The following is a 27,005-nucleotide window of genomic DNA, read 5'->3' as shown; positions in this document are numbered from 1 at the left end:
GGAATCTAACAAGTGTTTTTAATTTTGACCTCCATCTTATAGGGAATCTAACGAGTGTTTGAATTTTGTTCCTTTGAGAACTTCAATGGACCTTCTCTCTACTCACTGTCTTCATTCCTCTGAAATCTATGAATTTACTTTGTTGCGCACCATCCCAGGGAATTACTTGTGGAATTTATTGGAGGATTTGGTCAGCGATGCAACTCAATACTCCCTCCATTCCTCTTTATAGTGCATTTTTTTCTTTATTGCTGAAGTTCCGAATTGTAGTGCGCATTTGCGTGCTAATAAAGGAACAAAAAGGGAGTATTAGTTTACTTTCAAATTCCCAGCTAAATGGCTTGGCAAAACTGGTCCAGCCCCACCTCTCAGTGGTGGCATAAATGAAAGGAAGACAGAAAAGCTACCCCCTTCTAAAAAAAACATAAAATCATGAGTGCGGCGAATCTGCACCCGGGCTCAGCTGCACCCACGCTCACGGAAAAAATCAAAACAAATACAAAAAAAATTCAAAAAATTCCAATTTTTTTTGTGTGGTAGATAATTAGATGCGTGAGGTTCGCTGAAAAATTCAACTCGTTTGGACATTTGAGCAAGTCTGTGCAAAAAAGACAAAATCGGGGTCTGTAAAAAAGTTTACTGTTCATGAACTGTTTTGACCCGATTTGTCTTTTTTGCCGAGACCTACTCAAATATCCAAATGAGTTGAAATTTGGTGCGGACCTCACGCATCAAATTATCTACCACACAAAAAAATTGGAATTTTTTGAATTTTTCTAGTATTTGTTTTGAATTTTTTACTGACCGGGAGCAGCTGAGCCCGGGCTCCAGGATGAATTATCGTAAAGTCATCCACTACACAAAAGGGATCTTCCACTTCCAGGCCATTGCAAGTTCACATGGATGGTTGGAATTGCTGAAAAGAAAAGGAGATCCAATCACACATCCATAATCCATCCATCATATGCTCAAGAAATAATCGTGCTTGTCCAATGAAATCAAGCTGTCGCAAGTTTACAATTACAAACTACCTACCGCTGTACACTTTTTGCCTGGACATAGATCATATTGACAAAAACAAAAGAATCTTCAGTATGGTTGGTCGCGTGCCTCAACCAATACAAACTTCTTCCTGCAGGATTCGCCCATACAGGCGCATCAAGGTTGTCTAATGCTGCATCTACCCAGCTCTTTCGATGTCAATTGATCCCTGCATCTACCCAGCTCTTTCGATGTCAATTGATCCCTGCACGCGGTATTGTGCACAGAAGTTAAGAAAAAAAAATCAAGGAAAAAGTAAAAGTAGGATTCAACCGAATGGAATTGACCACAAACTTCCAAAACTAGATATAGTACTATAATGCACAAATTTATCCGCAGAAACTATTGAAAAGGGACATTTAATTTACCACATCAGGATGATCTCTCATCGTTCTGGTAGCAATCGAGGTAGCTCGTCTAGTCGGTTTTCTTTTCTTGTGGAAGGATTCATGGAGAGAATCCATCATTGAAGCTTCAGGCCACTTGCCACTTCTGTCAGTTGGATCCAAGTTGCTAGGGCCCCAGGTATACATCACAAACTTTCTCACCTATAAACAACAAAATCAGTATCCTTTATTAATCAGCGACGCAGCCCCACGGATGCCATATATAATGTTTATCGTTGGACCAAGACATGCTTCACCTTATCCCAATTCTGTTGAGCTCGCCGTTTGCTCAGAATTTTCAGCATTCTTGTATCCTCATTACGGAGCTTCTTTATCCTAGCTTCACACTGAAGAGTCCAAATAATAGTCAGTTGCATACCAAATCAGTTTACACGTCGTCGCACGCTTATTCCTTTTTTCAGTGTCACCAAGTAAAAAAATACAGTAAATTTCCATGAACTTACTTGAGCCATGAGGCAGAGAAATATCGCTATACTGAAGGCATAAAGGCCACCAATACTCGCAATTATACTGACTGCAGGAAACAATCACTATTAGATTAGATGATAGAAAAGTAAACTGCACAAATTAGCCAAAGTTCAAATTCACAACTCATATAACTGCCAGCGAGTTTTGTCCGACACTTGGGCCAACTTTCTCACAAGTGGGTCCTCATTATAACCACAAAAGTATGTAGCTATGTGGCGCACAAGGTTATTAATTATGGCCTATTTGGTTGCTTTGGTGTGCAGGCATGTAGAAAATCATCTTGAGAAATATTGCAACCTAAAAGTTGCTTGTGGATTAAGTACTTTCATATCTGGAGAAGAAATGCAGGATTCGTTACCATGCCAGGAATTCAGGCTTAAGCTACTTTCAGTCTCAGGAAGTAGCAATGTAGCATGGTTCTACTAAGTGAAACCCATTGTGAGCTGGAAACAAATTCCCTGTGTGTTACAAGTAGAAAGCTTTCTGTAACCATATATTCATATCTGCAGTAACATGATCAGTTTAAACCAGTATAGCTGTGAGCTAATTTTAAAGTTTAAGCAAATCAAACAGCTATATCAAGATCGAATTTAGTTAACCACACACTAATCCAGGTCCTCTAGGATTGGAAAGCCTATCATGGAGGAAAATGTTTGGGACAACTCATATGGTAGTTATTAGTTGGATCTGAAGTAATATTGCTATAATAGCCCATAATCCTTAAGTAGTTGGTTACTAGGAAATAGTTTGGCCACTAAATAAACTGGAAAATCAAACAGAAATGCTCAGCCTTGTCATCATAAGAGACTCACCTGGGCCTATGACACTTTCGTTACTAATCTCAACAATGTAGTCTGAAAGATAACTTATGTAGAGCGTAGTGTTTAATACTCCATCTGTGGGGTTCTGCAGGGAAGCGTTCAAGCTGCTGACATCCGAAAAGGTAGACCCTGGAGTGAAGTCCTGAAGCAGTGGCTGCAAGAGCTTCAGGTTGTTAAGTTTGTTGTATATCTGGGGAAACAGCTGAATCTTGAGCACGTTGGAGTCTGTCCCCCTGAATGTCTTGAGCTTCTCATCACCATAGTTGTCAGAGTTTATGGTCCCACTGACAAAGCTCACGTGCTCATTGTCCCCGGTTTGCTTGGTAGTCAGGTTAAACTGGAAGCCAACAGCTAGCGCCGGTCGCCTCGGCAGGTCGACAAACTGCCAGGACACGTAGTGGTCTCTTGGAGGCATTCTGCAGCCGCTGCACTTGAGCGTGATAGACGGCCCCTGGCTCGTGTTCTGGCAACTGTAGGTCAAGAGCGTCGAGAGAGGCAACACCCTGAAGTCCATGAACCCGGGCGTCCCCATCGCGATCGTCGAAGGCGCGGTCACCTGAGAGCAGGACATGCTCGAGATGGTGGTGATGTGGAACTCGATGTCGTTGACGAAAGCCAAGAGATCAGGAGCGTTGGCTGGCTTGACTCGATGCACCTCGATGTTGCGCCTGTTGATAGCTTGGTACAACAGCCTGCATCGACACATTTGGATTGAGTACCCAACTTTCCAAGTGTGAGAATTTTGAGTGTACTAGATGAATTTTGTGAAGCTGACTTACACAGTGACTAATCCAATGAAGAGTATGAGGGCAGCAACCGAGCACATTCCACCCAGCTCTGTCTTCCTTTTCTTGAGCACTTGCTGGTCAGCCTACATTTGGACAGCAATTGCAACCCACTTTCAGATCAGAAGGATATATTATGACGTGCTGATTGCGACAAGAGTACACGTGTGTTCCACAGCAGGCAAAGAATGGTAAATTTTTCAAAAGGCAATCCCAGTTCGCCACACGGAAGCAAGCAGCCGACCAAGAGGAAAAGTAGGAGGAAACGCTTGGGGGAAGGCGAAGCAATCCAAGACGCCTAGGCGAAGCAAACGAAGCTGTAACAGTAATTTTATTTATTTATTCGGAATTCCTCATTAATTATTGGATGTGTGGCACAAGAAGGGAAAGCAATCGATGAACGAGTGGATGCTTTGGCCACTGGAGATAATGTGTGCAACGAAAAAGGAAATCAATGGATGAATGGATGGATGTTAGTGAGTAGTACTGACCGCCCAGTGCTGGGTGTCGAAGATGCAGTCGAGGCGGCTGATCCAGAAGCGGGCGCGGAAGAGCCTCTTGTTGCCGGTGGGGTCGCGGCCGGCGAGCCTGGCGGCGGCGCAGAAGGCGAGCCAGGAGAGGAGGGTGACGAGCGCGGTGAAGAGGAGCACGGCCTGGGACTGGGTGAGGCGGCGGACGGCGTCGAGGGAGAGGACGGGGGCGAGGAAGTAGAGCGTCTGGTTGCGGGAGCCGGCCCCGACGGCCCCGACCTGCCAGTCGGCGAAGGTGTTGCCGTCGCCCGAGGCGGGGAGGGAGACGCAGGCCGTGCCGGTGCCGTTGGGCGAGAGGTAGTACCCCGGGTCGCACGCGCAGAGGGTCGCGTTGTAGGCGAACATCCGCGCCGCCGCGCACGCCGCCGCCATGGCTGCTGCTCCGCCCCGGCTCTGCTGCTTGGGTCAAGAAAGTCAATCACATGGACGGAGACAGCAAGAAGGGGGAGGAGGGGGACGAGGTGAGCGCGACGGGCTGCTTGATAGCTTGGGTCTAGGGTTTGGAAGGGGGGAGAGGGGGATGGAGCTGGGTCTGGAACTGGAATCGGATGCAATCTCTGCTGGACGGAGAAAGGCGGAGGAGGGGAAGAATCCTCCAGGAGGAAGGAGGAGGATGGGGAGGCAGCTTAGCAGAGCTGGGCTGAGCTAGGATTGGTTGGCTGCCTGCCTTGGCTGACTCAACAAAAGCGAAAGTGAAAAGGAATGCTGGTCAGTGGTGGGTTAAAACTTAAAAGAAGCCTAGGATACTGTATTACCCATCTCTCCCTTTAGACTTGCTTTGTGCTATAATTGAGCAGCAATAATCCATCATTTTAGCAAATGCATAATTGAGCAAAACTAAGTCTCAATCGACTTAGACTTGGTTATGTCTCAGCCGATGCTATATTTGTTTGATCTCGCATGGGGATTCATATAATTTTTTCTTTCAATTTTTCCTTTTCTTCTTCTTATATATTAAAACACTTGACTGAGACTTGGTTAAAAGTCTTAGCCGACTGAGACCTAGCCACACCAACTACAATGCATGTTTTCTTTAGTGGTCATTGACATATAAGACCAAACCATGCCCTGTCCATATCAACCACCAGACACTTGGTCTTTAGTGGTCATTGACATGCCTAATTTGTGGGGGCTAAAATTTGGAGGTGTGTTACCTGATCTTTTTTCGAAATATCGGCAACATTTCTCGGCTTTTGGATCAGCATCCAACCAAAGAGAGAAATATATGTTACAGCCTAGCTAACCATATGGTCTAAATTACCCCATAAGTTTCGATGCTGGTTAGAATGCAACACCCAACACTGGGCACGTCTAGAACACCGAGTGAGTCTAATTTACCGTTCAATGGTTCGTTGGTTTCCCCTCAAAAAAAATGGTTCGTTGGTTTGGGCCTACCGCCTATACGTGACATGGCAAGGCCCTCTCCCTCTTGCATAGTGTCGGTCATCGGGGTGCTACATGAACCATCGTCGCTTCATATATAATCCATGAACAAGAAATGCACTAATATTTGCAACAAAAAGGCACAACTAAAAAAGGGCAACTCAACTTTAGGCTTAGTCATGTGTAGTGAGTGAGATTTTCAAATATTTCCTGGCGACTAAACTTCAGGAAGCGCGTCAAATCAAACAAGACAAATTATTTTCTCTCCACCTATTAGCTTCCTTGTAAATGTATGCGATTATGAGATACTTAATTTGCAAGGTCTAACTGATTCAGGCCAACTCTTCATTTGTTATAAAAAGTATGGCTGTATGGGTGTTGATACCCTCCTCATTTTAATATAGCCACAGAGGTTTTAATAAAGAAGATTGTACCGAGATTGATCTCCTGCTTGAACGTGGGCAAGTCTGCTAAGAAACCAAGAGCTACCTGCCAGCCAAGAACCAAACTGAACAGACATCAGGAGAAGAACGACAACAACCAGTCTTCCAGTTGTCGTTAGTGCCTGCTTGCATATATAATCACAAAATGCAAGATACTCCTTTTCAGTCCAATTTCAAACACATGACAACTTCCTCCCCTCTACATTCAGGAGACCAAGTTGGTACCCATATGCGTGCCCGTGCCCGGGACCGACTTCCGGTCCAAATCCAAGCTGGCAACGACTGCGATGAATTTGAAGCAGTAAACACATACACACAAAAACTAGCTAGTAGCACTACACATCTTGAATGGGATGATTAATTTCCTCCTACTCCATCTACTCTACAATTGGGGGCATCCATTGCTTTAAACTAACCCAAAAAAAAAACATCCTCCTGTCTCTGCACTGCCACTGTATGATTTTCTCTCCTCCTTTCCTCATTTCCACAAAACAGGTCCATGCAGTGTCTTCGTCTATCTATATAGCAACCAGGTAGCAGCCAACCATGTCATCGAGATCATCGCTGTGGACACCGTCTTCCCAACCTGCGAAGCTCCAGAGTACTGGAACCTATGAGATTGTTCTCTGCAAGCAATACAACATCCTACCGTTATATTGCTCTCCTCTGCATCCATTCCTTGCCACAAACAAAAAAGGAAACAGAGAGAGTAAATTAAGCTCACTTCTGTAGGCTCGAGAGCGCGCCGCAGAAAATTGTGTTATCTGGTAGAGGAAGCGGCGTCTTGTCGCTGTGGTCCTCCTCCGGGTTCACCACGCTTATGTACAGTTCTTGCCCCATGTACCAGCTGTCCAGGTTCTCCACGCGCAAATTCCATATCCCTGCATTGTCAAGGAACACAAGCACAGCAGTCCAAGCGCCCGGGAATACCTGCATTCTCATCCACAAACCTCCCAAATCAATCAACGGATCCCATAAAAAAATAATACATCAAAGTTCAGATATAGCAGTTCCCTGGCTGGAAGCAATGCAACTGTCTGTTAATGTTTTCAGTTCATCACTTACAGATTTTTCAATGCCATGAAAATTACTAAGCCAAAAAGGATTGTTTGAATGTGTTTAGCCATCCACATATTATTTCAAATGATGTGCCTAAGAATTTTGCTTAATGTGATTACTCTATACATGACACATTTTCTTCAGTCAGGCACACATAAACAACTCTGCGAATAGACTCACGCCATAGCTTTTATCTGCCATTCCGCGAATCTCCTAGAAAATATTAGAAGGACCAAAACATAGTTTTTTAATTCTAGCAAGCTTACTAAAAGCTCATACTTTTACTACTAACAAAAATGGTTCCCCCCAGGTTACAACTACCTTCTATAAACTGTCATTCTAAAACAGATATGGTATAATTTCTCGGGTTTCTGTTGACTACTACTATGTATAATAGACATAATCCACAAAGTAAAGTAGATATCCATAAGGACAATAAGGCATGAATTTCAGCACCTGGATTGTTGACCGTGCAACACCATCCCATTTGTTGTAGGTACCTCGACTGTTGTCAGTCCACAATCCATAGTCCATCCTGAAAATGAGAATAACCAACCATAGTTAAGCAAAGAAGATCTGGATGAAGAAGAGGAAATGAAAGGTGTTGCAAGATAATTACCCAACGACAAAGAATGCATATCCATCCAAGTGATAGCTCTGCACTGTTGTGGCGTTGTTTTGGAATATGATCTCCATAAAGCCTTTGTAGGTTCCATTTATAACCGAGGTGTCGACTTTTGGCAGTCTGTTCATCGGATGATTTGGGAAATCCAGTTTGAACACTCCGGGGACATTGAATAATTGTGCAAGTATCAATGGAGTGGATGGAGCAATGTAAGAGATCCCATTGATAGTAGAACGCAGTTGCCCGTCTATGAGCTCGGGCGGCTGACTCTGCAACAGATACACATCGGTCACGGTAATGTCACCATAATGGAATGAACCCTGCGGGTTGGGGCGGGCACCGCTGGCGGTAACATTCCACCTGAAACAAAACAATTGTGTGTTTTACAGCAGCACATCAGTAGTAACATTCCAAACAAAAACAAACCAAAATGTAGCATCATCAGTGACATTCCACCTACCTGAAACAAACAATTGTGTGTTTTACTTTACAGCATCAGGATATGATGAATAGTACAAACGAAAATGTGGCGTGGAGGAAGCAGTAAGTAAGTACCTGATGGACCTGGCTTGGTTTATGGAGAATGCAGTGTCATACTGGTCATCAGGGGCAGCAGGGAGAGGGCCAGAGGCCGGACCCTGGGAGTTGGAGTAATGTAGAATGGCGACGCCGGTGAGCTTATCGACGGCGCCGGGGTCGGTGACGAATCGGGCACTGGCGACGACATAGTAGTCGGTGCTGGCATTCTGATCCATGGTGACCAGGAAGGAGTATGACTGTCCAACATGAATATCCATGTTGCTGTAGTTCTGCTGCGAGGTGTAGGAGCCCTCGGTTTCCACGAGCAGCAGGCTGTGTCCCTGGATCCTGAAATTCAGGCTGGTGGAGACCCCCACGTTGTGCACCCGCAGCCTGTAGGTCCTCCCGGGCTCCACATTGATCCGCTCGTAGGCGATCGCCGGCGGCACGAGGGAGTCGTTGTAGCGGTAGGGGCCGAGCCCGTTGATGAGCACGCCGTCGGGGGCCCCCAGGGGCGTGCCGGCGTCGAGGGACCTCCGGAGATCCTTGTGGGACCTGAGGTACCAGTCGCCGATGAAGAGCGTGAGGTCGCCGCCGTCGGGGAAGGGGAAGGGGATGGGGACGACGTCGCGGTTGTTGACGACGATGCCGCCGTAGCCGCCGGCGGCGCGGTGGAGCGGCAAGGCGGAGGGGGAGTAGAAGAAGCTGCCGACCTGGTCCTTGACCTGGAATTGGTAGGTCCAGTTCCAGCCGGCGGGGATGGGGCAGTTGGTGCCGGTGACGCCGTCCTGCCATGAGTTCTTGCGGTGCTGGAGGCCGTGCCAGGTGAGGAGGAGCGGCTCGTCGAGGGCGTTGCGGACGTTGACCACCACGTTCCAGTTGGTGGTCACGTTCAACGGCGGCCCCGGGAACTGGCCGTTGATGGCGATGACCTTCTGCGCGACGCCCAGCGGGCGGGCCGACTGGTAGGCGACCTCCCAGTCGAAGTAGGCGAAGGGGTCCCCCGCCAGCGCCGGCTCCGCGCAGAGTAGGAGCAGGAGCAGGGAGAGGAGGTGGAGGAGCGCCATTGCTGCCCCCTGCTCAGACCTCAGAGTGGAGTACTGGAGTGGGGAGCGAACAGAGGAAGATGGGGGAAGGAAGGGGCCGGAAAAGCAGGTTTTTTTCTCTTTTCTTTTGGGCGCAAAAGCAGGAAGATGCTTCGTTCTGCTTTCCCCCAGAACCCGGCCCATCTGCTGTTCGACAGCCCAACAAAGGACTTTATGCTCTGAGGGGGAGGGGCACACACTCTTTTTTTATTTACCTAAAAAAACACTCTTTTTTTATTTTAGAAATTTCAAATTGAGTTGGATATAATTTTAAAAAATCCAAACAAAATATCATGTGTACATATTAGATGAGTTATATTCCAAAAAATATCTTTGAAAAAGTTCATTCATATGTGGTCTGGCGGAAGAAAATAAATAATAAATAGCGAGTCAGAATAACAAATAATCTTTTCAGAGATTTGTAATGTGGCTCGGCTCCATCGTACCTCCAAGAACAGTAAAAAAAGTAACAAAATAAAAAACAATCTGAAATTTCGTGGCATTGATTATGACAAAATGACTTTCGTGCTTCCAAAATTTGGTGCCCATATGACGTCCCACGAGCTCAAGACAAAAAAAAAGTTCTACTCAACACTCAACAGTGCACACAAGTTTGAGCACCAATTTTGTTATTTTATGTATGAGCGCCTAGAATATTATTTGTCCACAAAAACTTGGTGACTTTTTAATTACACAAAGTTTGTCACAATCAATGCCACAAAGTTTCAGATTTTCACTATTTTTTTCTTCAAATTTACTGTATTTGTCTTCTTATGACTAAGCACACTTGGTGACTTTTTTATTACACTACGCTCATCTCTCTCTCTCTCTCTCTCTCTCTCTCACGCATGCACGTGCGCACCCACACGCATACACACGCGCACACACTTTAAAGAAAAAACTACTCGTACTCAAGAAAATTTTAAAACTGAAACTCATGAACTCCGCTACAAAAGTTTGTATTTGCTTTGGTTTTGCATAATAATACTAATTGTCTTACATAACTTTAATATCGTTAACGGATCGTTATGGCAACGGTAATTGTCGCTGAATGGTCTAGGGTTCTCAATGTAAATTTTAGAGCACAATACAGTAGAGTACATAACTTCAATACACGAAAAGATAGAAATGGCATTGTTGCGATATCTCATATATCTCAGTGAAATTTGAGCCATTGCCCATTGACAAGCCCACATCGTAAGAGAGCTGCACAATGAGATTTGGCACAACTGCACTCTGGTCTTCTAATGGTCTTGTTAGAGAATGCAGGGTTCAGCTCCTTGCAACAGCAAAGCCGCCAAGCGATGTTGCTGGGCCTGAGGTTGTCCACCACCAGCGTGGGCTTCGCCATGGTCAAACTGGTACAACTCGCTCCCGTTGACTGCCAGTCACGCCTCCAACGCCTCGACGAAATAATCTTATCATTTCTGAAGAATTCTTTCGTGCTTGGTTTACAAGCAGCTAGCAGATGCAATGAAGGATTAGCCACATTTCCTTTTTTTTGTTACCGTTCACCATCCAATCCAAGGAGACGTAGAAGATGACACTAATGCAAGAACAAAACTCTTTTTTTTTGCCATTCACACATCAACCAAAGCATCGTCAAGTCATGCAGACGACATCATCAACTAAGAATTACTTTACTATAAGTTGTCTTTTTTCCGCCAAGAAAATAAACAAGTATAAGATGAGTCTGCATTCTTTTTGCGGGAACACGAGACTAATGTTTCTCTAGAGAAGCAGTAAGCCTTTTTCAGTTTTATCACGATAAAATTAACTTACGGAAAATGATGCTTATGGCATGTCAATAGTCGATAAGGTGTTTTTCTCCTATGTATTTGACGTCATTGAGAGAAGCCGAACAACCATTATATATGATGGATTATCTCCAAAGTGTGATCTCTAGCAATTAATGTTTACAGGATCTTAAAAAAATCAAACTAGAAAGCCCTTGAATAAGGGAAGACATCCCATACAACGGCTGCCTTGTCTTTTATTTAAAGACCATCTTTCTCTTAGCTAAGACAAGACGGGCCTTTCTCTCTCTCTCTCTCTCTCTCTCTCTCTCTCTCTCTCTTTCTCTTGTTGAACAATTGAGCATTTTCCCTTTAAGTTTAATCCAAAAAACAGTAGATAACATGATAGCTATGATAACCAAAATAGGCAACAGATTGTGGAAGCTAGTATTCAATTGAGAATATAAGAAAAAGCATCATATCCATGTCAATTGCTACTAGTGGTAAACCAAATGCTAATCCTAACATAGAGGATAAGATGACATAACTTTTTTGCTTTTGAAGTGTAACTTATATGTTTCGACGATTATTTTGCCTAGTGCATTATACCATGTGCATGACAAAACGTCTAGGTTAGCATGGTCGACGAGTGCATGCCCGTAGATGAGCAAATGAATGAATGATGACCGTGTAACTGCAATGAAATCAATAATTTATTCTAAACTATTTACATTCTTGAGCTCAACAATGCATTTTTATTTGAAAATGATCAATACTGAAAACAACGTCTATTAAAAGTGTTACATTCCTGAATAATGAGCACAACATGTTTATTTAACTAACGAGATACATTGATATCGAGGTACTCCAGAAAGACCACTTCCGATGACCATCTTCGACGTATGCATCCCTTGTGGTTGTGAGACCTGTATATCTATTCCACTGGCTCAGCAAAAAGCATCCTTATTGTATCTTTAAGTATCTCTGAATTAGTGTATGCATCGGTATGCTTGTACATGTTATCCACAGTCCTTGAAAGGTTAAGTATCATTTGGGGCACGACCATTGGTTGATCTGTCAATGCGAGATAATGGTGTAACATATCCTTCCATGAGTTCTCGATAAGTTCTTTTATCTTTTCACATGCATCATCATTTGTCGTCCCATGCTCCTTCATGTACGATTGGATAGTAGAGGCACAGTGCCCCCCTGCTTGCTCACGCTACAAGAATGTATATGGTACAAAATATCAGTTACTAATTTTGGTACATTCATTTGGTTAATCTCGGGGATGGCCTTATTGTTCGGAAGGCCCCTAGATGAAATTTAAAAGACATTATTTGTTGCTTCCGCCCAGTCTCTCCTCATGTTCCTTTAGTGCTTTTATCGCTACCATTAATTAATCAAGGTACATAGGCCAACGACACTTTGAACTAGACTTGTATGTTGTATTTCAGTATGCTAGATATTATACTACACATGATGTACATGTTATGCGCCCCTATTCAACCTGTGTACGTCCTACAATCATCGCCCTTACCCGGGTCGGGCCATGATTAATCCAGCTTCACTTCAAAGCATGCATGAGTTACGAGAGGATGTAAATGACTATAACCTAAAACTTTAAAATTAAACTTGTATGTTCAAGTTCGCATAGGCTAGGTATACAATAGAAACATGCAGTTATCATGATGTAAGCATACAAAATAACACAATATGTGCCTTCGTGAGTATAATCAATATTCATTATGTATAGCTATCTATTTTAAAAATACATGTTTACACTTATATATGTTCAGATTACTTCGTCACTTTGCGAAGATGCATGCATGCAAACTAATCATCGGAAGGTGATCACATCTCCAAGTATATATAAATACCTTTGCTGATGCCATGTCATTCGTGAAACGTGTATATATAGCAAAAGACTTCAGAAGTTTCTGGTCGCTCGACACCCAATTGAGAGTTTCCACTGTTGTGTCATCCATGCCAACAAATATAGCACATGCTACCACAGAGGTTCCAATACTTACCGATGAAACTTGAAGGTGTTCATTAAGTGTTTTTGGTACATAATTTTCATCACGCCATTTTAGTTCATCACTGTATGCTTGAACCAATTTCTTGAACTGCATTTGATAAAAAATAATCACTCACCCCACAAAAAAATCACTCAAAATGTTGTAATATTGCTAAAGTGCCAATACATTAAAATTGGTTTAAATGAAGACATTCAAGGTTAAAATATCGATTGTGTTTCTATATGGTTGGCGGCATAGTCTATGGAGCGGCGCCCCTGCCATCTCGCCATCGGCATTTCCTTGGTTCTTTATAACTTGATTTTGCAAGCATTTTGCGTGCATTCTCTTTTAGTGTGTGTGTGTGTGTGGTTGTTCTGGCCGTGTGTATCCTAGTCATGCAGAAGCCGAATGTGAATTCGTGTTTCTTGTATCGCCTTGATGTGACAATTATGAGTCAATAAAGTGTAATTATTGTAGAATTGAAATTCCATTGATTACATTTTGGGGAAGAGAAATAAGAAAACATTACCAGAGAATAAGGCTTTTCATGGAAAGTTCAACATCTACATGTTAAAATAACAAATTGCAATATATATATATTTTAAGCATTGTTGATTAAATCATACATACAATTTGTAAAACAACATATGATGATTTTTCTTCTGCAAAGAACATATGGTGAAAATGATATAGTGACTACTACAAAATATCTACAAACGAGTCGCATGTAGTTGAGTCACCGACAATGTCATTCATAACATGTTCAAAAAGATGTGTCCGGTCTATTTTCAATTGGAGGACCTCCCTTGATTCCATTTCGAAGAAATAAAAACATGCGTACTACAAACTAGCTAGGTTCAACTCATGACCTAAATTGAAGTGCATGTAGGTCCCTAAATTGACATTGAGGACTGATGACAATGGTTCAGGGATTAATGACTAACAAATATGTGCTCCAAGCACACGGTCATGTTAAACACCAACTGACAATTGCCAAATGAATTGGAGAAGAAGACAACAAGAGTTGTTGATTATAAAATCCCATTACAAAGTTTCTTGACTGATTTGAGTAATTATATTGATTATAGGAAAATCGTACCAAAACAGGTGCATCATATAGCAGGAGAAAGCTTACGTGCTAACGCTTAAACTGCGTTGTACAAAGCCTCATAAGATTACCTTATGGAGTGGGATGCCACTACTTAACCATATTAAAATCTAGAATGGAAGCTTAAAATTTACTAGAAGCTCCGAGTCAAATACTTTAGTGGAAACAACTCTCTCTTAATATTTTCCATAGTATTTATTTTAAACTCCAAATTGTCTAGCTAGGACTTTCCTCTCGACTGTCCAAAGTGTACGGGCCAGAATTTCAGCATGTATGCTACTTTTTTCATACCTTCTATTAGTATTGGCTCAAGTTTGGTGGCTCTAAGTAGTTTAGTGGTGAGGGACTTTATGAGATTGCCATGTATGCTTAAGTGCCCGTTGGAGTTTTTTTATCTCCGGCACTCTCACCCAAGGTGCATACTTTTCAAATATAATTGTGTGGTTAGCTTTTAACTGAAGACTATTTATAACCACCCCTAATGCTAAGAAACAAGAGGCATTACAATATACTCACTCGTCCAACGTAGTCCTACACATTGTAAAACCACTATTCAAGGAAAATAATAATTATATTCTCATGTAGACATGCAAATAGTTTAATCTATTTCTAAGTTCTTTACTTAAAGTATGCTACTATTTTTTATAACATTTATGTAGTTAGCTAGAGCGATGTTATTCTGTCTTGAAGAGGCTCAACTGGGAGATATTTAAAAAGGAATATACATCAAAATAAACTAGGTGTGATTTCTACACGACCAACTTTGTATGAAAAAATAAAATAGAGTAATACTTACCGCTTCTTTTAGATAAACCACACGGTAGCTATTCTCAGGTCCTAAATGGTCCTCAAAAGAATGAAATGTTTCCAACAAATATAAGTAGATATCCTTCATGTATTCTGGAAGCACATTTACTGCATCTTCGTCCCACCTGCGTTTAACCATGTCAGAACATAATGCTTATAGTAGAGAAATATTTAAGCTGCAATTATGTTTTTTGAAACTTCAGATTCCAATCAATTTGTGTTTCTACAAAATTTTAATATGGTTACTTCCATAATCCATAATGGTACTTTCACATATGACACAGTAGATCCATGACGTAGTCCTAACTTTCACTCTAATATTACCACATATATTGATAAACCGTTTCCCATACTAGAACATAATAATTTAAGGACATACATTTTTATGTATGCTTTCCATTATAGACTTATTTATAGTTTTGTATAGTATCTATGCTATAGTGTAATTAGTGTGTGATCTACAACATTTATTACATACTTTACATCCTAGTACATTTATTAGTACTTCTTTTGTGAAGTGAAACCATTGTTGTGATACATATAAGGCACATCAAATGTATTAACATTGCTAATACACCGCCCAAAAGAATCATGGACATCATGAGCATAGAAACAATTAATGCAATGAATTCCTCTTAATGCAACACTTCACTTTGTTCCTTTTTAGTTTGTATAAATCGTTACTAATATTTGTGGCTTCATGCTTAATTCCAATGTATAAATCGTTAGTAATATTTGCCACTTTGTTCTTTGATAGAAAACAAGTCAATTTTCATGTATTGGAATTATTATAAAACCATTATATATTACAACTATTACAAAATCAACTCGGGAAGGGAAGGAGGATTTGACCTATTAATTGCTTCCGCAAGTTGCATGCTGTCTTCAGTGCTGCTATATGTGTCAAATATGTCATCTATTATAGTCATGAAAGCGGTGACCTTTGTAGCTATGATTCGGGAATAAGAATATTCAAGGTTGTAGCTAGTCCCATTTATCCAAAAATAAGTTTCTACAATTCTGTCTCTTACAAAACTCAACCTTGACTTCATTTTGATCTTATTCCACCACCTTGCATGTGCATAAAAATAAGCCAGTGAAGTTTTTTATTAGAAAAATGAAGAGCAACCTAGATTAATTTCAAAATGAATTAATAATAAAACTTACATTGTGACGTCTTTCAACTCCTCACAAAAATGAAGTTGCTGAATATTGAAATTCAATTTGCCAAGCTCCAATATGGCTTCATTTCGTGTAGCCTTGTTTGTGTAACACGGTAGGTAGTTTCTTGCTTCTAATATCCCAACCCTTCTAAAAGGAGGTGTAAGAAGGGAAGAGGAAACTTCCCCTGCAAATGGTGATTCCAAATTTTCTAATGCCCCGAGGAGGTGTCTTCTCGTGAAAGAGACTGCCATGTCAAATACATCCTCCCCCTTGATACTCAGATGTGCTGCATTATATAAGCTCAACAAACTATTTGTATCTGACTGAACAAAACCTCCTTGTTTGTCTTCAAATTTATGGAATACATCTGCAAATTTGATTGGGAATGGATACCGACAATTTCCATTTCATTAGTAAAAGATAAACAATTGCTATATAGGTTGCATCAATCTATAAGGTCTTACCAGATGAAACATCATATCTATTTTTTCGTAGAAGATGAAATCGAAGGGAAACCAAGTGTAGATTATTATCATCATAATCAGAGTTCAAAACAACATCTAGTAGTTGTGCAATCTCATTCTCATAATGGTAGCCCAAACCAAGTCTCTCAATCGTGATTACAAGCTCTAGTATTTTGGGGATTTCATTTGCCTCCTTCATCACTGTTCTTACTTGCTCCAATAGTATTTCCATCCTTTCTCTCATGTGAGCTTGCTGCAAGGACATAACGGCCATTATATATTAGTTAACCATGTGGACCCTTAATGGTTCGTGTGATTGTGTCATATTAGCCATAATGCTACAGTCCACCAACTGCTATGAATATAAGATGACAATAGCATACCTGATTAAGCAAAGAAGAGTAGAAGTCCATCTATTCTAAGTTGGATGAATCTTATGTTTAAGTTGATGGTCTTAACCATTTAATCTTATGTAATGAAATTTTTATAGCTACATATTTTATATACCACTTTACTTCTAGAAATATGCAATGAGGCAAATGTATGGTTTTACAAATAAAAACCACACAAATTTATGTAGAACACTACGTTTTATGATATGCTATTTGGTCAATTTAGAAATACTAATTGCTCTCATACAACTGATATATAACAATCCCATAAGAAGAAGACAAATACTCATTAGTACAAATAATGGTGAAATTAATGCATACATAATATGGTGTACAAAACATATTATGGTAAACATATTTCCACCATAAAATATTTCTATTTCACATAAAAGTAAATGCGACTCCTACAAAAGTAAAGATGTTCCATTTAGTTAAAAATGGTTTCCACCACATGAAAATGTTTCATAGCATTAAAAAAATCCGGAGTGTTTTGGCAGTTCTTAGGTGGAAACTGCTTGTGATATTTGATCGCCACAGTAGTGCGGATTTTCACATGGAAAAAGTAAATCATAATATAGTGTTGCATATCACAAATATTATGTTGTATGTGTACAATGGTGGCATGCTGTATTGTCATGTTTCCACAAAAGAGCTAAATCATGTGTTTGACTAAAGTATAACCCAAGTAGTTATTTTAAATTAGGTTGACATGTGCATACATGCATGTGGTTGTCGTATTGGTTCGACACATTTATTTTATTCGTTTTTTTATAAATGCACATGTCATGCAAAAATGTTTCCGCAAAGGATGTCCGATGTCGAATGATTTTATTATGGACCAAGATTAATACTCACTCTCTTCCAGTTTATAAGGTCGACATGTATTTCTAGATCTCCAATTTGACCAACAAAATAAGAGAGTTATATATATGCTATTGATGATAAGTTTTATTACACGTACCTTATAATTATGACACTATTGATGATATAAGTTTTATTACACATCCTTATAATTATGACATACACTAGTTATATGCTATGATATATTGTATTTCCCGTTTATATGGCTAATGAAAATATACCATTAATTGCATATTTGAAAAAAGTTTCTAATGATTTAATTTTTATGAAATATACTTCATATTTTGTTAGTCAAATTGATGATCCAGAAATACGTACATGCCTCATAAACCAGAAGGCGCATATGGCTACTGACATGTGCTTTAGGTCCCTGCTTCCTTCCTATAGAGGTTACGAGTCCTCCAAGCAAAGCCAGGACATGACTAGTACTGTTCTTGTTTTAAGTGTTATATCTCTATAGAATTTATTCAACACGCCTATTTTGTGGAGTGTGACAAGTGGGTATTTGTAGGTGAGTCTTCCAGGAAATACTGCACAAGATTTGAAGCATCATACCAATTTCAGGCTGCACACTAGATGTGATGCTTCTACCTAAATATATATAGTTAGTGTACGACATGTTAGTATCTAAAATTCTATGCCGTGCTTCTAATTCTAACAGTTTGCTGCATGATTATTACATCAGGTTTCATTATGAGGTTTCAAAAAGGTACTCCCTCCATTCACAACTATAAGATGTTCCAACTTTTTTGTAAATGGATATATAGACACTTTTATGTGGGTTTGTTCACTCATTTAAGTTTGTATGTGGTTCATGTTGAAATATCCCAAACATCTTATATTTGTGAATGGAGGGAGTATCACTTAAGGGTACTGCAGTTTGATGTTGATGCGTTACGCTGGACCTCCAGTTCCGGTTAACTAATTTATTTCCTCATTTATCTTTCATTCAGTTTTATTTCCTTGTTTACCTTTCTTTCAGTTATGTGCTGATTATCTTGTGTCCACATCATTTGTAGAACCACTGCATACACTAACCGGATGGTGCTTCATGAAGTTCCGGAGAAGTGGAGCTTGGATATTATGCAGAAATTAAACTTCTACCTCGACATGTTGAGATTATAGAAACAATAGATGGGGAGGTACCCACATGTGCAGATAATACTATGCAATTAATTACACACTCCGTTGTTCAACTTCGTCTTGATTTAAAACAGCTGATGAACAACATCATCTAGAAATATGTAACGGGCGTTATTTCACTGTTTACACGGAAGCTTAAAGATACGAGGATCTTAGACAACGTTGAAGTACAAGTATGAGTATTAACCTGCGCTGAAGATTGTGGCTTGTATTTAAGGAAGTAATCACCCCACAGAGTCGGGTGAAAAGTTGTCCTCGTCTCTTCGCCAGAGCAGTCTTCTTGAATTGCTGCCATTGAACTGTTTCGTCGGAGCACAGGAGAGGTGTACTTGAAGTACGGAAGTGCTGGTATATATAGAGATACTACTCAAGCCAATTTATACTCTAGTCCTTCTGTTGGTAAAAAGAAACATAAACAATCCATATTGTTTGCAAGTTGTCAAATCATGCAAATGGAAAAAGTGAGTATGAACTTAAGAAGAACCGGCTAAGTGCCTGTAATCCATTTTTGTTTTGTTTTGTTTTGCATGGAATGCATTCCAAGTAGGCTTATAGCCATACGTACTAGTACCACATATTGTAGCCATACACTAGTAATCCAAGTACCTACCAGTTATGGCCATACATACTTGCGCCACTTGTTGTAGCCACACCCCACTTTTGTCCACTTGTTTAGCCATATGATACATTTGTGGAAAGAGATAGGATTTTCAGCACCCGGGTGCCCCTACACCCTCTATGAACAGTAAATTCAAAACAAATAAAAAAAATCTGAAACTTTGGGACATCGAACATCATGAAACTTTTGATGATCTTGCAAAGTTTTAGCTAAAAATAACATTCGAAGAGCACTCAAATAAAAAAACAAAATCATTGTTCAAAGTTTATGTACATTTTTGAGCAGTGATTTTGTTTTTTTGGGTGAGGGCTTCACGAAGGTTATTTGTTTCTAAAACTTTGCATGAACATCAAACCTTTGATAATCTTTGATCCCTGAAAGTTTCAGATTTTTTTGATTTTGTTTTCAATTTAATATGAATTTACTGTTCATGAGGGTGTAGGGGCACCTGGGAGCTGTTAGACATTTCTCTTGTGGAAATCTTCATCTCCAACAAAGTCATGACGTTTGAAGAAAGCCGCTTGATGGAATGCCTCACATTCATTTTTACAGTAGCCAGATCATAGCAGTTTACCCCATTAAATTCGCTACCATATAAACCACTGTCGTTATGTCTACCTGTTCAACTACTCCTTCCGATCCATATTACTTGTCACTCAAACGGATGTATCTATCACTAAAATACGTCTAGATACATCCATTTAAGCGACAAGTAATATGAATAGGAGAGAGTATATATTTTTGTTCCCGAAAACAATACTATATATTTTTGGCTCAATTCGGTCAGGCAATTTTTCAAAGTGCTAACCAGTTATGGCCATGTGTACTAGAATAGCGACTTACTGTAGCCATACATACTATAGCCCCATGTATGTCCACTCGCTTATCAACATGTACATTTGTAAAAGTCTTCCTAGAATAAGTCATGAAATTTCGAGAATGCCGACTGAATGGCTTGAATATTTCATTTTAAATAGTAGGATCGCAATAACTTATTCCATTAAGGTAGCCGCCTTAGACATAATTACACCTACTTCAATACTATATTTTGGCTTGATTCAGTCAAGCGGTTTTTGCAAGTACTAACCAGTTATAGCAATACGTACTAATTGAGACTTGTTGTAGCCATAAGTACTAGCCCCACGATATGTCCACTTGCTTAGTTATACATACATTTGTATAGGTTTTCTTTGAATAAAATATGAAATTTCAAGAAAGCTGCCTGGTGGAGCGCCTTGCATATTTTTTTACCATAAAAGGATCGTAATAAGTTACTCCATTAAGTTCACCACCTAGACTTATATAGTTATGTCTACTTCTTCGATACTATAGTTCTGATTTGTGAGTTAATAGTTTTTCGTTGCTAACCAGTTATAGCCGCACACACTAGCGTGAATTATTGTGCCCATACGCACAAGCCCTACGTATGATAACTTGTTTTGGCCATACGTACATTTGTACAAGTCATCATCCAATAAATTACGAAATTTTAAGAAAGCCGCCGGATGGGACGCGACACATACTATTTTCAGTAGTAGGAACAGAGTAACTTACTCCATTAAGTTAACCAATATGGTTCTCAACCATTACGCCTACTTGTTCACCACCATATGTTTGATTCAGTCCAGCAGTACGGACAGTGTACGGAATCTACCCATGTTTGGTTACGGATCTTCAACAACCATGTGGGGTCTGACGCCATCAAAACCATTGTTAGAACCAACTTGCTACATAATTTGATCTAGATGGCCTTTATTTGTGCTTAATCTAGGGGCACCGCTAGACATCAGACTATAGACACTTTGCATCTATCCGTCCAATGAGAAGCGTGGAGATCGTCAGATCTGCTAGCCAGAGCGCTCAAGATTTGCTGCCTTGGTTTGTTAATTGACTGCTTCCTTCGTATAACTGCTCCCTATAATCTCGCTGACTTTCCCAGCTAGCCCCCCTCTCTCTTAGGCCTTGTACAATACAAGGTGCTTAGGAGAGGTTCTTGGAGAAATAAACCAGGCTTTCCTTAAGCATCGGTGCTTATTTATACAGGGCAGATGCTTAATTAGGCCTTGTACAATGCTAGGTGCTTAGAGAAATAAACCGGGTTTTTCTGAAGCACCAATGCCTATTACTACACGGGAGACGCCTAATTAAGCATCTGCCCTGTATAAATAAGCACCGATGCTTAAGGAAAGCCTGGTTTATTTCTCGAAGCATCTCTCCTAAGCACCTTGTATTGTACAAGGCCTTAGGCGTCTCTCGTGTAGAAATAGGTACTGGTGCTTCAAAAAAACCCGGTTTATTTATCTAAGCACTTCTCTAAGTACCTAGCATTGTACAAGGCCTTACCGTTTATTCCTCCAAGCAGACTTGTGTGCTGCAGGTTTATCCTGAACGTGCATCCCACCCATTTTTTGAGTGGAACGTGCATCCCACCCTTGTTGTGTGTTTCCTAACAAGACTCTGTACAATTAAGTTTGCTTCCAGCGACTCACTAATTTGCTTCAACCACAACCAAATTTATTTGATCCAACAGAAATTTGGGTCCATTATAAATGTTTGTTTCACCTCCAACCAGTTAAGTAATAATTTGTTTCTGTCGACTAGAAAATTTGTTTCCATTGCAACGCGATTTTTCTTCTAATGAAAACATTTACATTTATTTCCACCGAAACATAAATTGTACATTGTTTCCTAACAAATGAAAGTTTACCAAAGAGAAAGAAATTTGCTCCCATGCAACAAAAGCTTAATATAATTACAACAACAAAAAATAATTACATTATAACAAAAACTGTTACGAGGTGCACATCAAAGGGCGCTGGGAAGCAAGGGTATTGTCTTGGGTTGCAGGCTTGCAGCGGCACAATAGGGAACACTTAGGCAAAGTATTGCCGAAGGAAAACTGGCATGATGGCAACAAGCAGCAGGGACGCTAGAGCCAGCTATTAACCACAACATGTCGATATCCTGGTCGCTCACACACTACGCCGACAAGCACATCCTTAGGGAGGGCCTCGGTTGCTATCTCTGCCCATGTATCCACCACCTCCTCTGCCGCCTTCAGATTGACGCCGCCGACATTGTGGGGAGACGTCGGTGCAAGGCATTTGAGAAACTGAGGATGCATGGTTGGCGTCGTTTGGCGGAAAACATCTATACAATAGAAGCACCATGAGAAAATAAGAATATCAAAACATGAATAATATGCAGTGGAAACACAAGAAAGAAATAAGCATGGATTACACGAACCAAGATTTTTTTTTCTATCAGAATATATGAGGTACTGGAAGCATAGAAAACTGGGATGAAAGAAAAGCATTGCTACAGAAACATATATGAAACGTTAAAGTAGGAACCATAGTTTACATGGACCAGCTATTTCAATGATCAAAACATATGTGACAGGCAATGGAAGCATATACTACTGATACAAAGAGAAAAAATTCAATACCATAGGAAACATATGCGATACAGAAGTACAGAACATGGCTTACAGGGAAGCAACGAATTGGTCTGTGACAACATACACTGATTTGTATTTTGATCAAAACGGTGTTGAAAAGAAGAACAATAGAAACAAAAATATATGTTGCGGGCGACTCCACGGCCGACGCCACGGGCGGCCTCATCCGCCGGGGAACGGCGGGTCGGGGGCCGGTTCTGGGTGCTATTGGACGGCGCCGGAGACACGGATGACGAGGATGGCGACTCGGACGGCGAGGAGCCGCCGGCAAGTTCTCCGACGCCGTCGGACGCGATCTGCGAGGTGTTCCGGGTTGGATACTCCGAGAACGAGGTGGCGTTGCTTGTCGACTTGGCGATCCCTCATGACGATCCGGCTAGCCTGGGATTGAAGGAGGAGGACAACGTCGAGATTGTTCGTCGGGTCGTTCATCGTCGCACGGCGGCATCGGCGATCCGGCCTTGGCGCGGTCCTCTACCCAAGGTGAGTCTCCCCAAACCTACCTTGTTAGATTTTTTCAAGGCCGGTGCGTGGAAGATGGTTCAGAGAAAGAAGAAGAAAAAGCTAGTGGCGGCGGCGGCGGTGCCGCCAGCCGATCGGCTGAGATCCGCGAAGCACGGATCCAGCGTTTGAATTCGTTGCTGGGCTCTGTTGGGCCCGATGTGGTGGCAGCGATTGGGGGCCGGTTTGCTGATGGGCTTATGGCCCAGCAATTGCCACTACAGGGTGGGCCGGGTTTAGCTGGGTATGAGGCCCAGGCTAAACCGGTCTCAACCGCTGTGGACTGTGCTGACCTGTGCATGTTTTTGATCGCTCGTCGATCACAGAACGCGTCTACGCCGCCGTCTAGGGTTAGACGACGTTGTGTGGTTCCTGGCTTCGCTGCGTGCGGTCCCGGGCGCGCGGCTCGAAGCCCTCCGCTTCCGGTCATGGCGGGGCGGGGTGGTCCTGCTCAGACGGGTCCGAAACAACCGGTGGTCGCCGGGGCTGTGCAGACCGGGCGTGGTGGCGGTGCTCCGCCGGGTCCGAAGCCTCCGCTGGCTGCTGGGTCTGCGCCGGCTGCTGCGGGTCGCGGCGGTGGTCTGGGGCCTAGGCCGCCGGCGTCTGGGCCGGTTGTACCGGCGCCCGCGCTAGCCGCTGCGGGGCGCGGCAACACTCAGGGGCTTAGGCCGCCGCCGCCCGGGGAGGCCATGGTGGCCCCTCGCAAGCAGGCGCTGGCGCCTGGGCAGCAGCCGCGGGCTGTGCCGCCGCCCCACTACGTTGCTCGTCCGCCACAAAAACGAGCTGTGCCGATGCAGACGCACGTACCGCCACCCCAACATGTGCATGTGGGCGACGGAGGCGCCGATGTTGCTCGTTTACCGGGTAACCGCGGCGGTAATGGACCACCTCGAGGACAATGGGGTGACGACGGTTACAATGCCTATGGGGATGCCCAACATCGTGGCTCATCGTCGGCGGGCGGCGGGCGTGGCTATGCATGGCAGAGTGATGGATCAGCTGAAAGACCTTTTTACGCCCCCCGGGAGGTTTTGTTGAGGGGGCATCTAGCCCGGATCACCGGCAGCGAGGTGGCTATCGAGGTTATCGTGGTGGTCGCAGTGGCAGGAACCGTTACCGCTAACCTCCACCACCAGTCGTGGTGGAGCCGATGGCATCCTTGGAGGTGGCTGCTTCCGGTCAGACGCTGGAATTGTCCGGTCAGGCCATGGACGTGGTGACGGCGCTGGCTAATGCGGAGGTGCCCGAGACTGAGTCCTTAGTGATGACTGCCGTCGCTGCCGCCGACAAGACAGATGCGGATAGAGATTCCAAGTGGGCTCGTAAAAAGGAGAAGATGTTGTGCTATCGTTGTGGTGAGAGGGGCCACTTTATAGCTGAATGTGTGACTGAGCTTTGTGATACCTGCCTCAAGCCTGCGCATGACACAGGGGAGTGCCCGATTCTGCGTGATCAGGTGCCGAGCATTACCATTTATGGAGTATATTGTGCTGAGCTGATGTTTTTTGAGTCTCCTAGTGCGAGGGAGATCCCAGAGGAACCCCAGAGCACGACCACGGGGATTGTAAAAGTCACGAAAGGTGATGTGTCTGAGGCGCAGATTATGTACAGGCTCACTGAGTTAGCTCCAGGTAATTTTCAGTGGGAGCTTACTCGTCTCGAGGCCAATATGTATAAGGTTGAGTTCCCTACAACAGAGGACTTGGAGCGTCTTCTGAGTTTTGGGTTGTGCAGAGTACCTGGCACAGAGTGCATCCTCGAGTTCCATGAGTGGAAGAATGTAGAGCCACAAGGCAAGCCTCTCACTCAGGTCTGGTTGCGATTCTCAGGGGCTCCATCGAAGCCGCTTCAGGATGCTCGGGTTGCTGCTAGCTTGGGGATACTGGTTGGGAAAACCGAGAGGGTGGATATGGCCTTCACCCGAGCCAACGGGGTGGCCCGCCTGCTGGTGAGTGTCCTAGACATCGAGTTTGTGCCTGATGTGGTTAAGTGGACTTATAGGGGCCAGGTATATAACCTTGAGATTGAGTTTGAGGATACCGATCTTTTCGCTGAGGCTCTGGCAGGGACGAATGTGGATATGCATGATAAGGATGATGGATCGGGTAATACGGAAGCGCGAGGGGAGGATGTTGCGCGTGAGTTGTCCAACGGCCCGAGTTCCACCTCACAGACGCCCGGGACTGGGGCTACTTCTTCAGCTACGGTGCCGATGAGCACTCTGAGATTCGGTTCTGTTGAGCTAGCTTCTGCTCCTCCTATGTTATGGAGCGATCGAGTGGAGTCCGAGGACGTGCTAGAACGCACGCTCCCTCCCCTAGACTTTGCAGCGGCTGATGGCTCTCTGGATGGGTGCCTGGAGGAGACGGTTACTATGATGACTTCGGTTGAGGGGGGGAGGGGGAGGATCATGGGCAGGTGGCCCCTCGTTCTCCCACTCCTTATGATGTTTCGCCGCAGATGAGGATGACGGCGGAGGTGTCTGTGTTGTCGACCAGCGACATGACCGGTTTGGGAGGGGGACCCGGGCAGGTGGCCTCGGCTCCCTCCTCTCCTGTGGTGGTCGGGGCGGCCGAGCCTGCGGCGTCCTTGGGCCCCGAGAGCCGGCCGTCACCTTCTCAGCTGCAAGGGCTGCTCCAGCCGACGCCGACCGAGGTGGTCGCGGCGCCTTCCTGCCTGAGGGCCGGGTTGGGTGGGGAGCGGGGGCAGGCGGCTCCCGCACTCACTTCACCTTGCTCGCTTTTGGGTGGGACGACGGCTGTGCTGGCCGCGTCTCCCTCTAGTCAGAGGGCCGGGTCAGGAGGGGAGCGTGGGCAGGTGGCCCAGCACTCTCTTCCCCCGCGCTAGCCGGGGGCGTTGGGGACCCCGCCGGTGCTTGCGGCGGATCTTGGAGCCTCTCCGGGTGTTGCAGCCTAGCCGTGCGTTGGCGGTGGGGCTGGAGGCCTTACCCCAAACGGGGCCACTCGGGAGGAGGTCGTCGCTTTTGGAGGCATTACGGATCCTGTTTCTAAGGGGCGACAGATGAGCTGCCGTCTCCAGGAACCCCGGATGTTGATGACATGCAGCTGAGGTGTGCCAAGCGGGCGGCCAAGCTTCGTGACATTGAGATCACTACTGGTATGTCGGTCAACACTTCCAACTCCATTCTGCATTTTTCTAATGATGAGATTATTCATAATGCAAATCAGTTAGGAGTTTCACTAGGTAGTAATGATAGTGAAATCTCTAAATCCGTTAATGATCTCCTGGATCTTGAAGTGGAACGCGCTTTAGAACTGATTCGCAACTTAGCAGTGGTCAAACCTATGAACGATTTCGACATTGATGCATTGGGAGTCAGGGTGCTAGACACTTTCTGTGCAGATCTTGCCCCATCCCCCCTGAGACAGAGGAGGATGACGATTCTATATCCCTAGGGGATATTGCACCCATCGAGGATCGGAATGTTAGGTCCACGGAGCCCGGTTGTGAGGACCGGCCGGTGGAGGATCAAAACAAGCCCAAACGCAAGTGGAAGCGAAAGGTTTATCCAGCTTCGGCGCTGCGTAGAAGTGCTAGGATCC

At 43.4% G+C, this 27,005-nt stretch overlaps 3 protein-coding genes across 5 annotated transcripts; all 3 read right to left on the bottom strand.

Moving 5' to 3' along the window:
* Window positions 1-219: 219 nt before the first annotated feature.
* LOC112163593 (uncharacterized) lies at window positions 220-4,740 on the bottom strand. 2 transcript variants are annotated; one of them, XR_012203988.1, is made up of 8 exons: window positions 4,014-4,740; window positions 3,517-3,608; window positions 2,729-3,429; window positions 1,892-1,962; window positions 1,685-1,774; window positions 1,410-1,589; window positions 1,036-1,246; window positions 220-916 (listed from the first exon to the last, which is right to left on the bottom strand). XR_012203988.1 is itself a non-coding variant. In NM_001361330.1 (7 exons), the coding sequence occupies exons 1-7, from the start codon at window positions 4,422-4,424 to the stop codon at window positions 1,217-1,219; spliced, it is 1,575 nt and encodes a 524-aa protein (NP_001348259.1). In that variant the 5' UTR covers window positions 4,425-4,684; the 3' UTR covers window positions 940-1,216. The 2 variants fall into 2 exon arrangements, 1 of the variants encoding a protein (NP_001348259.1); NM_001361330.1 differs by lacking the exon at window positions 220-916 and having other exon boundaries at window positions 940-1,246; window positions 4,014-4,684.
* Window positions 4,741-6,037: 1,297 nt separating this feature from the next.
* Window positions 6,038-9,232, bottom strand: LOC109738774 (monocopper oxidase-like protein SKU5). Of its 2 annotated transcripts, none has more exons than XM_020297871.3 (5): window positions 8,118-9,232; window positions 7,557-7,922; window positions 7,394-7,472; window positions 6,603-6,808; window positions 6,038-6,523 (listed from the first exon to the last, which is right to left on the bottom strand). In XM_020297871.3, the coding sequence occupies exons 1-5, from the start codon at window positions 9,146-9,148 to the stop codon at window positions 6,490-6,492; spliced, it is 1,716 nt and encodes a 571-aa protein (XP_020153460.1). In that variant the 5' UTR covers window positions 9,149-9,232; the 3' UTR covers window positions 6,038-6,489. The 2 variants fall into 2 exon arrangements, with proteins under 2 accessions (XP_020153460.1, NP_001348258.1); NM_001361329.2 differs by having other exon boundaries at window positions 6,073-6,504.
* A 3,179-nt stretch (window positions 9,233-12,411) lies between these two features.
* LOC109738771 ((S)-beta-macrocarpene synthase-like) lies at window positions 12,412-20,940 on the bottom strand. Its single transcript, XM_020297868.3, has 6 exons — window positions 19,050-20,940; window positions 16,467-16,719; window positions 16,006-16,369; window positions 15,691-15,909; window positions 14,828-14,963; window positions 12,412-13,031 (listed from the first exon to the last, which is right to left on the bottom strand). Exons 1-6 carry the CDS (start codon window positions 19,155-19,157, stop codon window positions 12,711-12,713), a joined length of 1,401 nt encoding a protein of 466 aa, XP_020153457.3. The 5' UTR covers window positions 19,158-20,940; the 3' UTR covers window positions 12,412-12,710.
* Between the last annotated feature and the right edge of the window lie 6,065 nt (window positions 20,941-27,005).

The sequence above is a fragment of the Aegilops tauschii genome, chromosome 3 (assembly GCF_002575655.3).
Source record: "Aegilops tauschii subsp. strangulata cultivar AL8/78 chromosome 3, Aet v6.0, whole genome shotgun sequence".
NCBI lineage: Eukaryota > Viridiplantae > Streptophyta > Magnoliopsida > Poales > Poaceae > Aegilops > Aegilops tauschii.
This window is presented reverse-complemented; position numbering and strand designations above follow the sequence as displayed.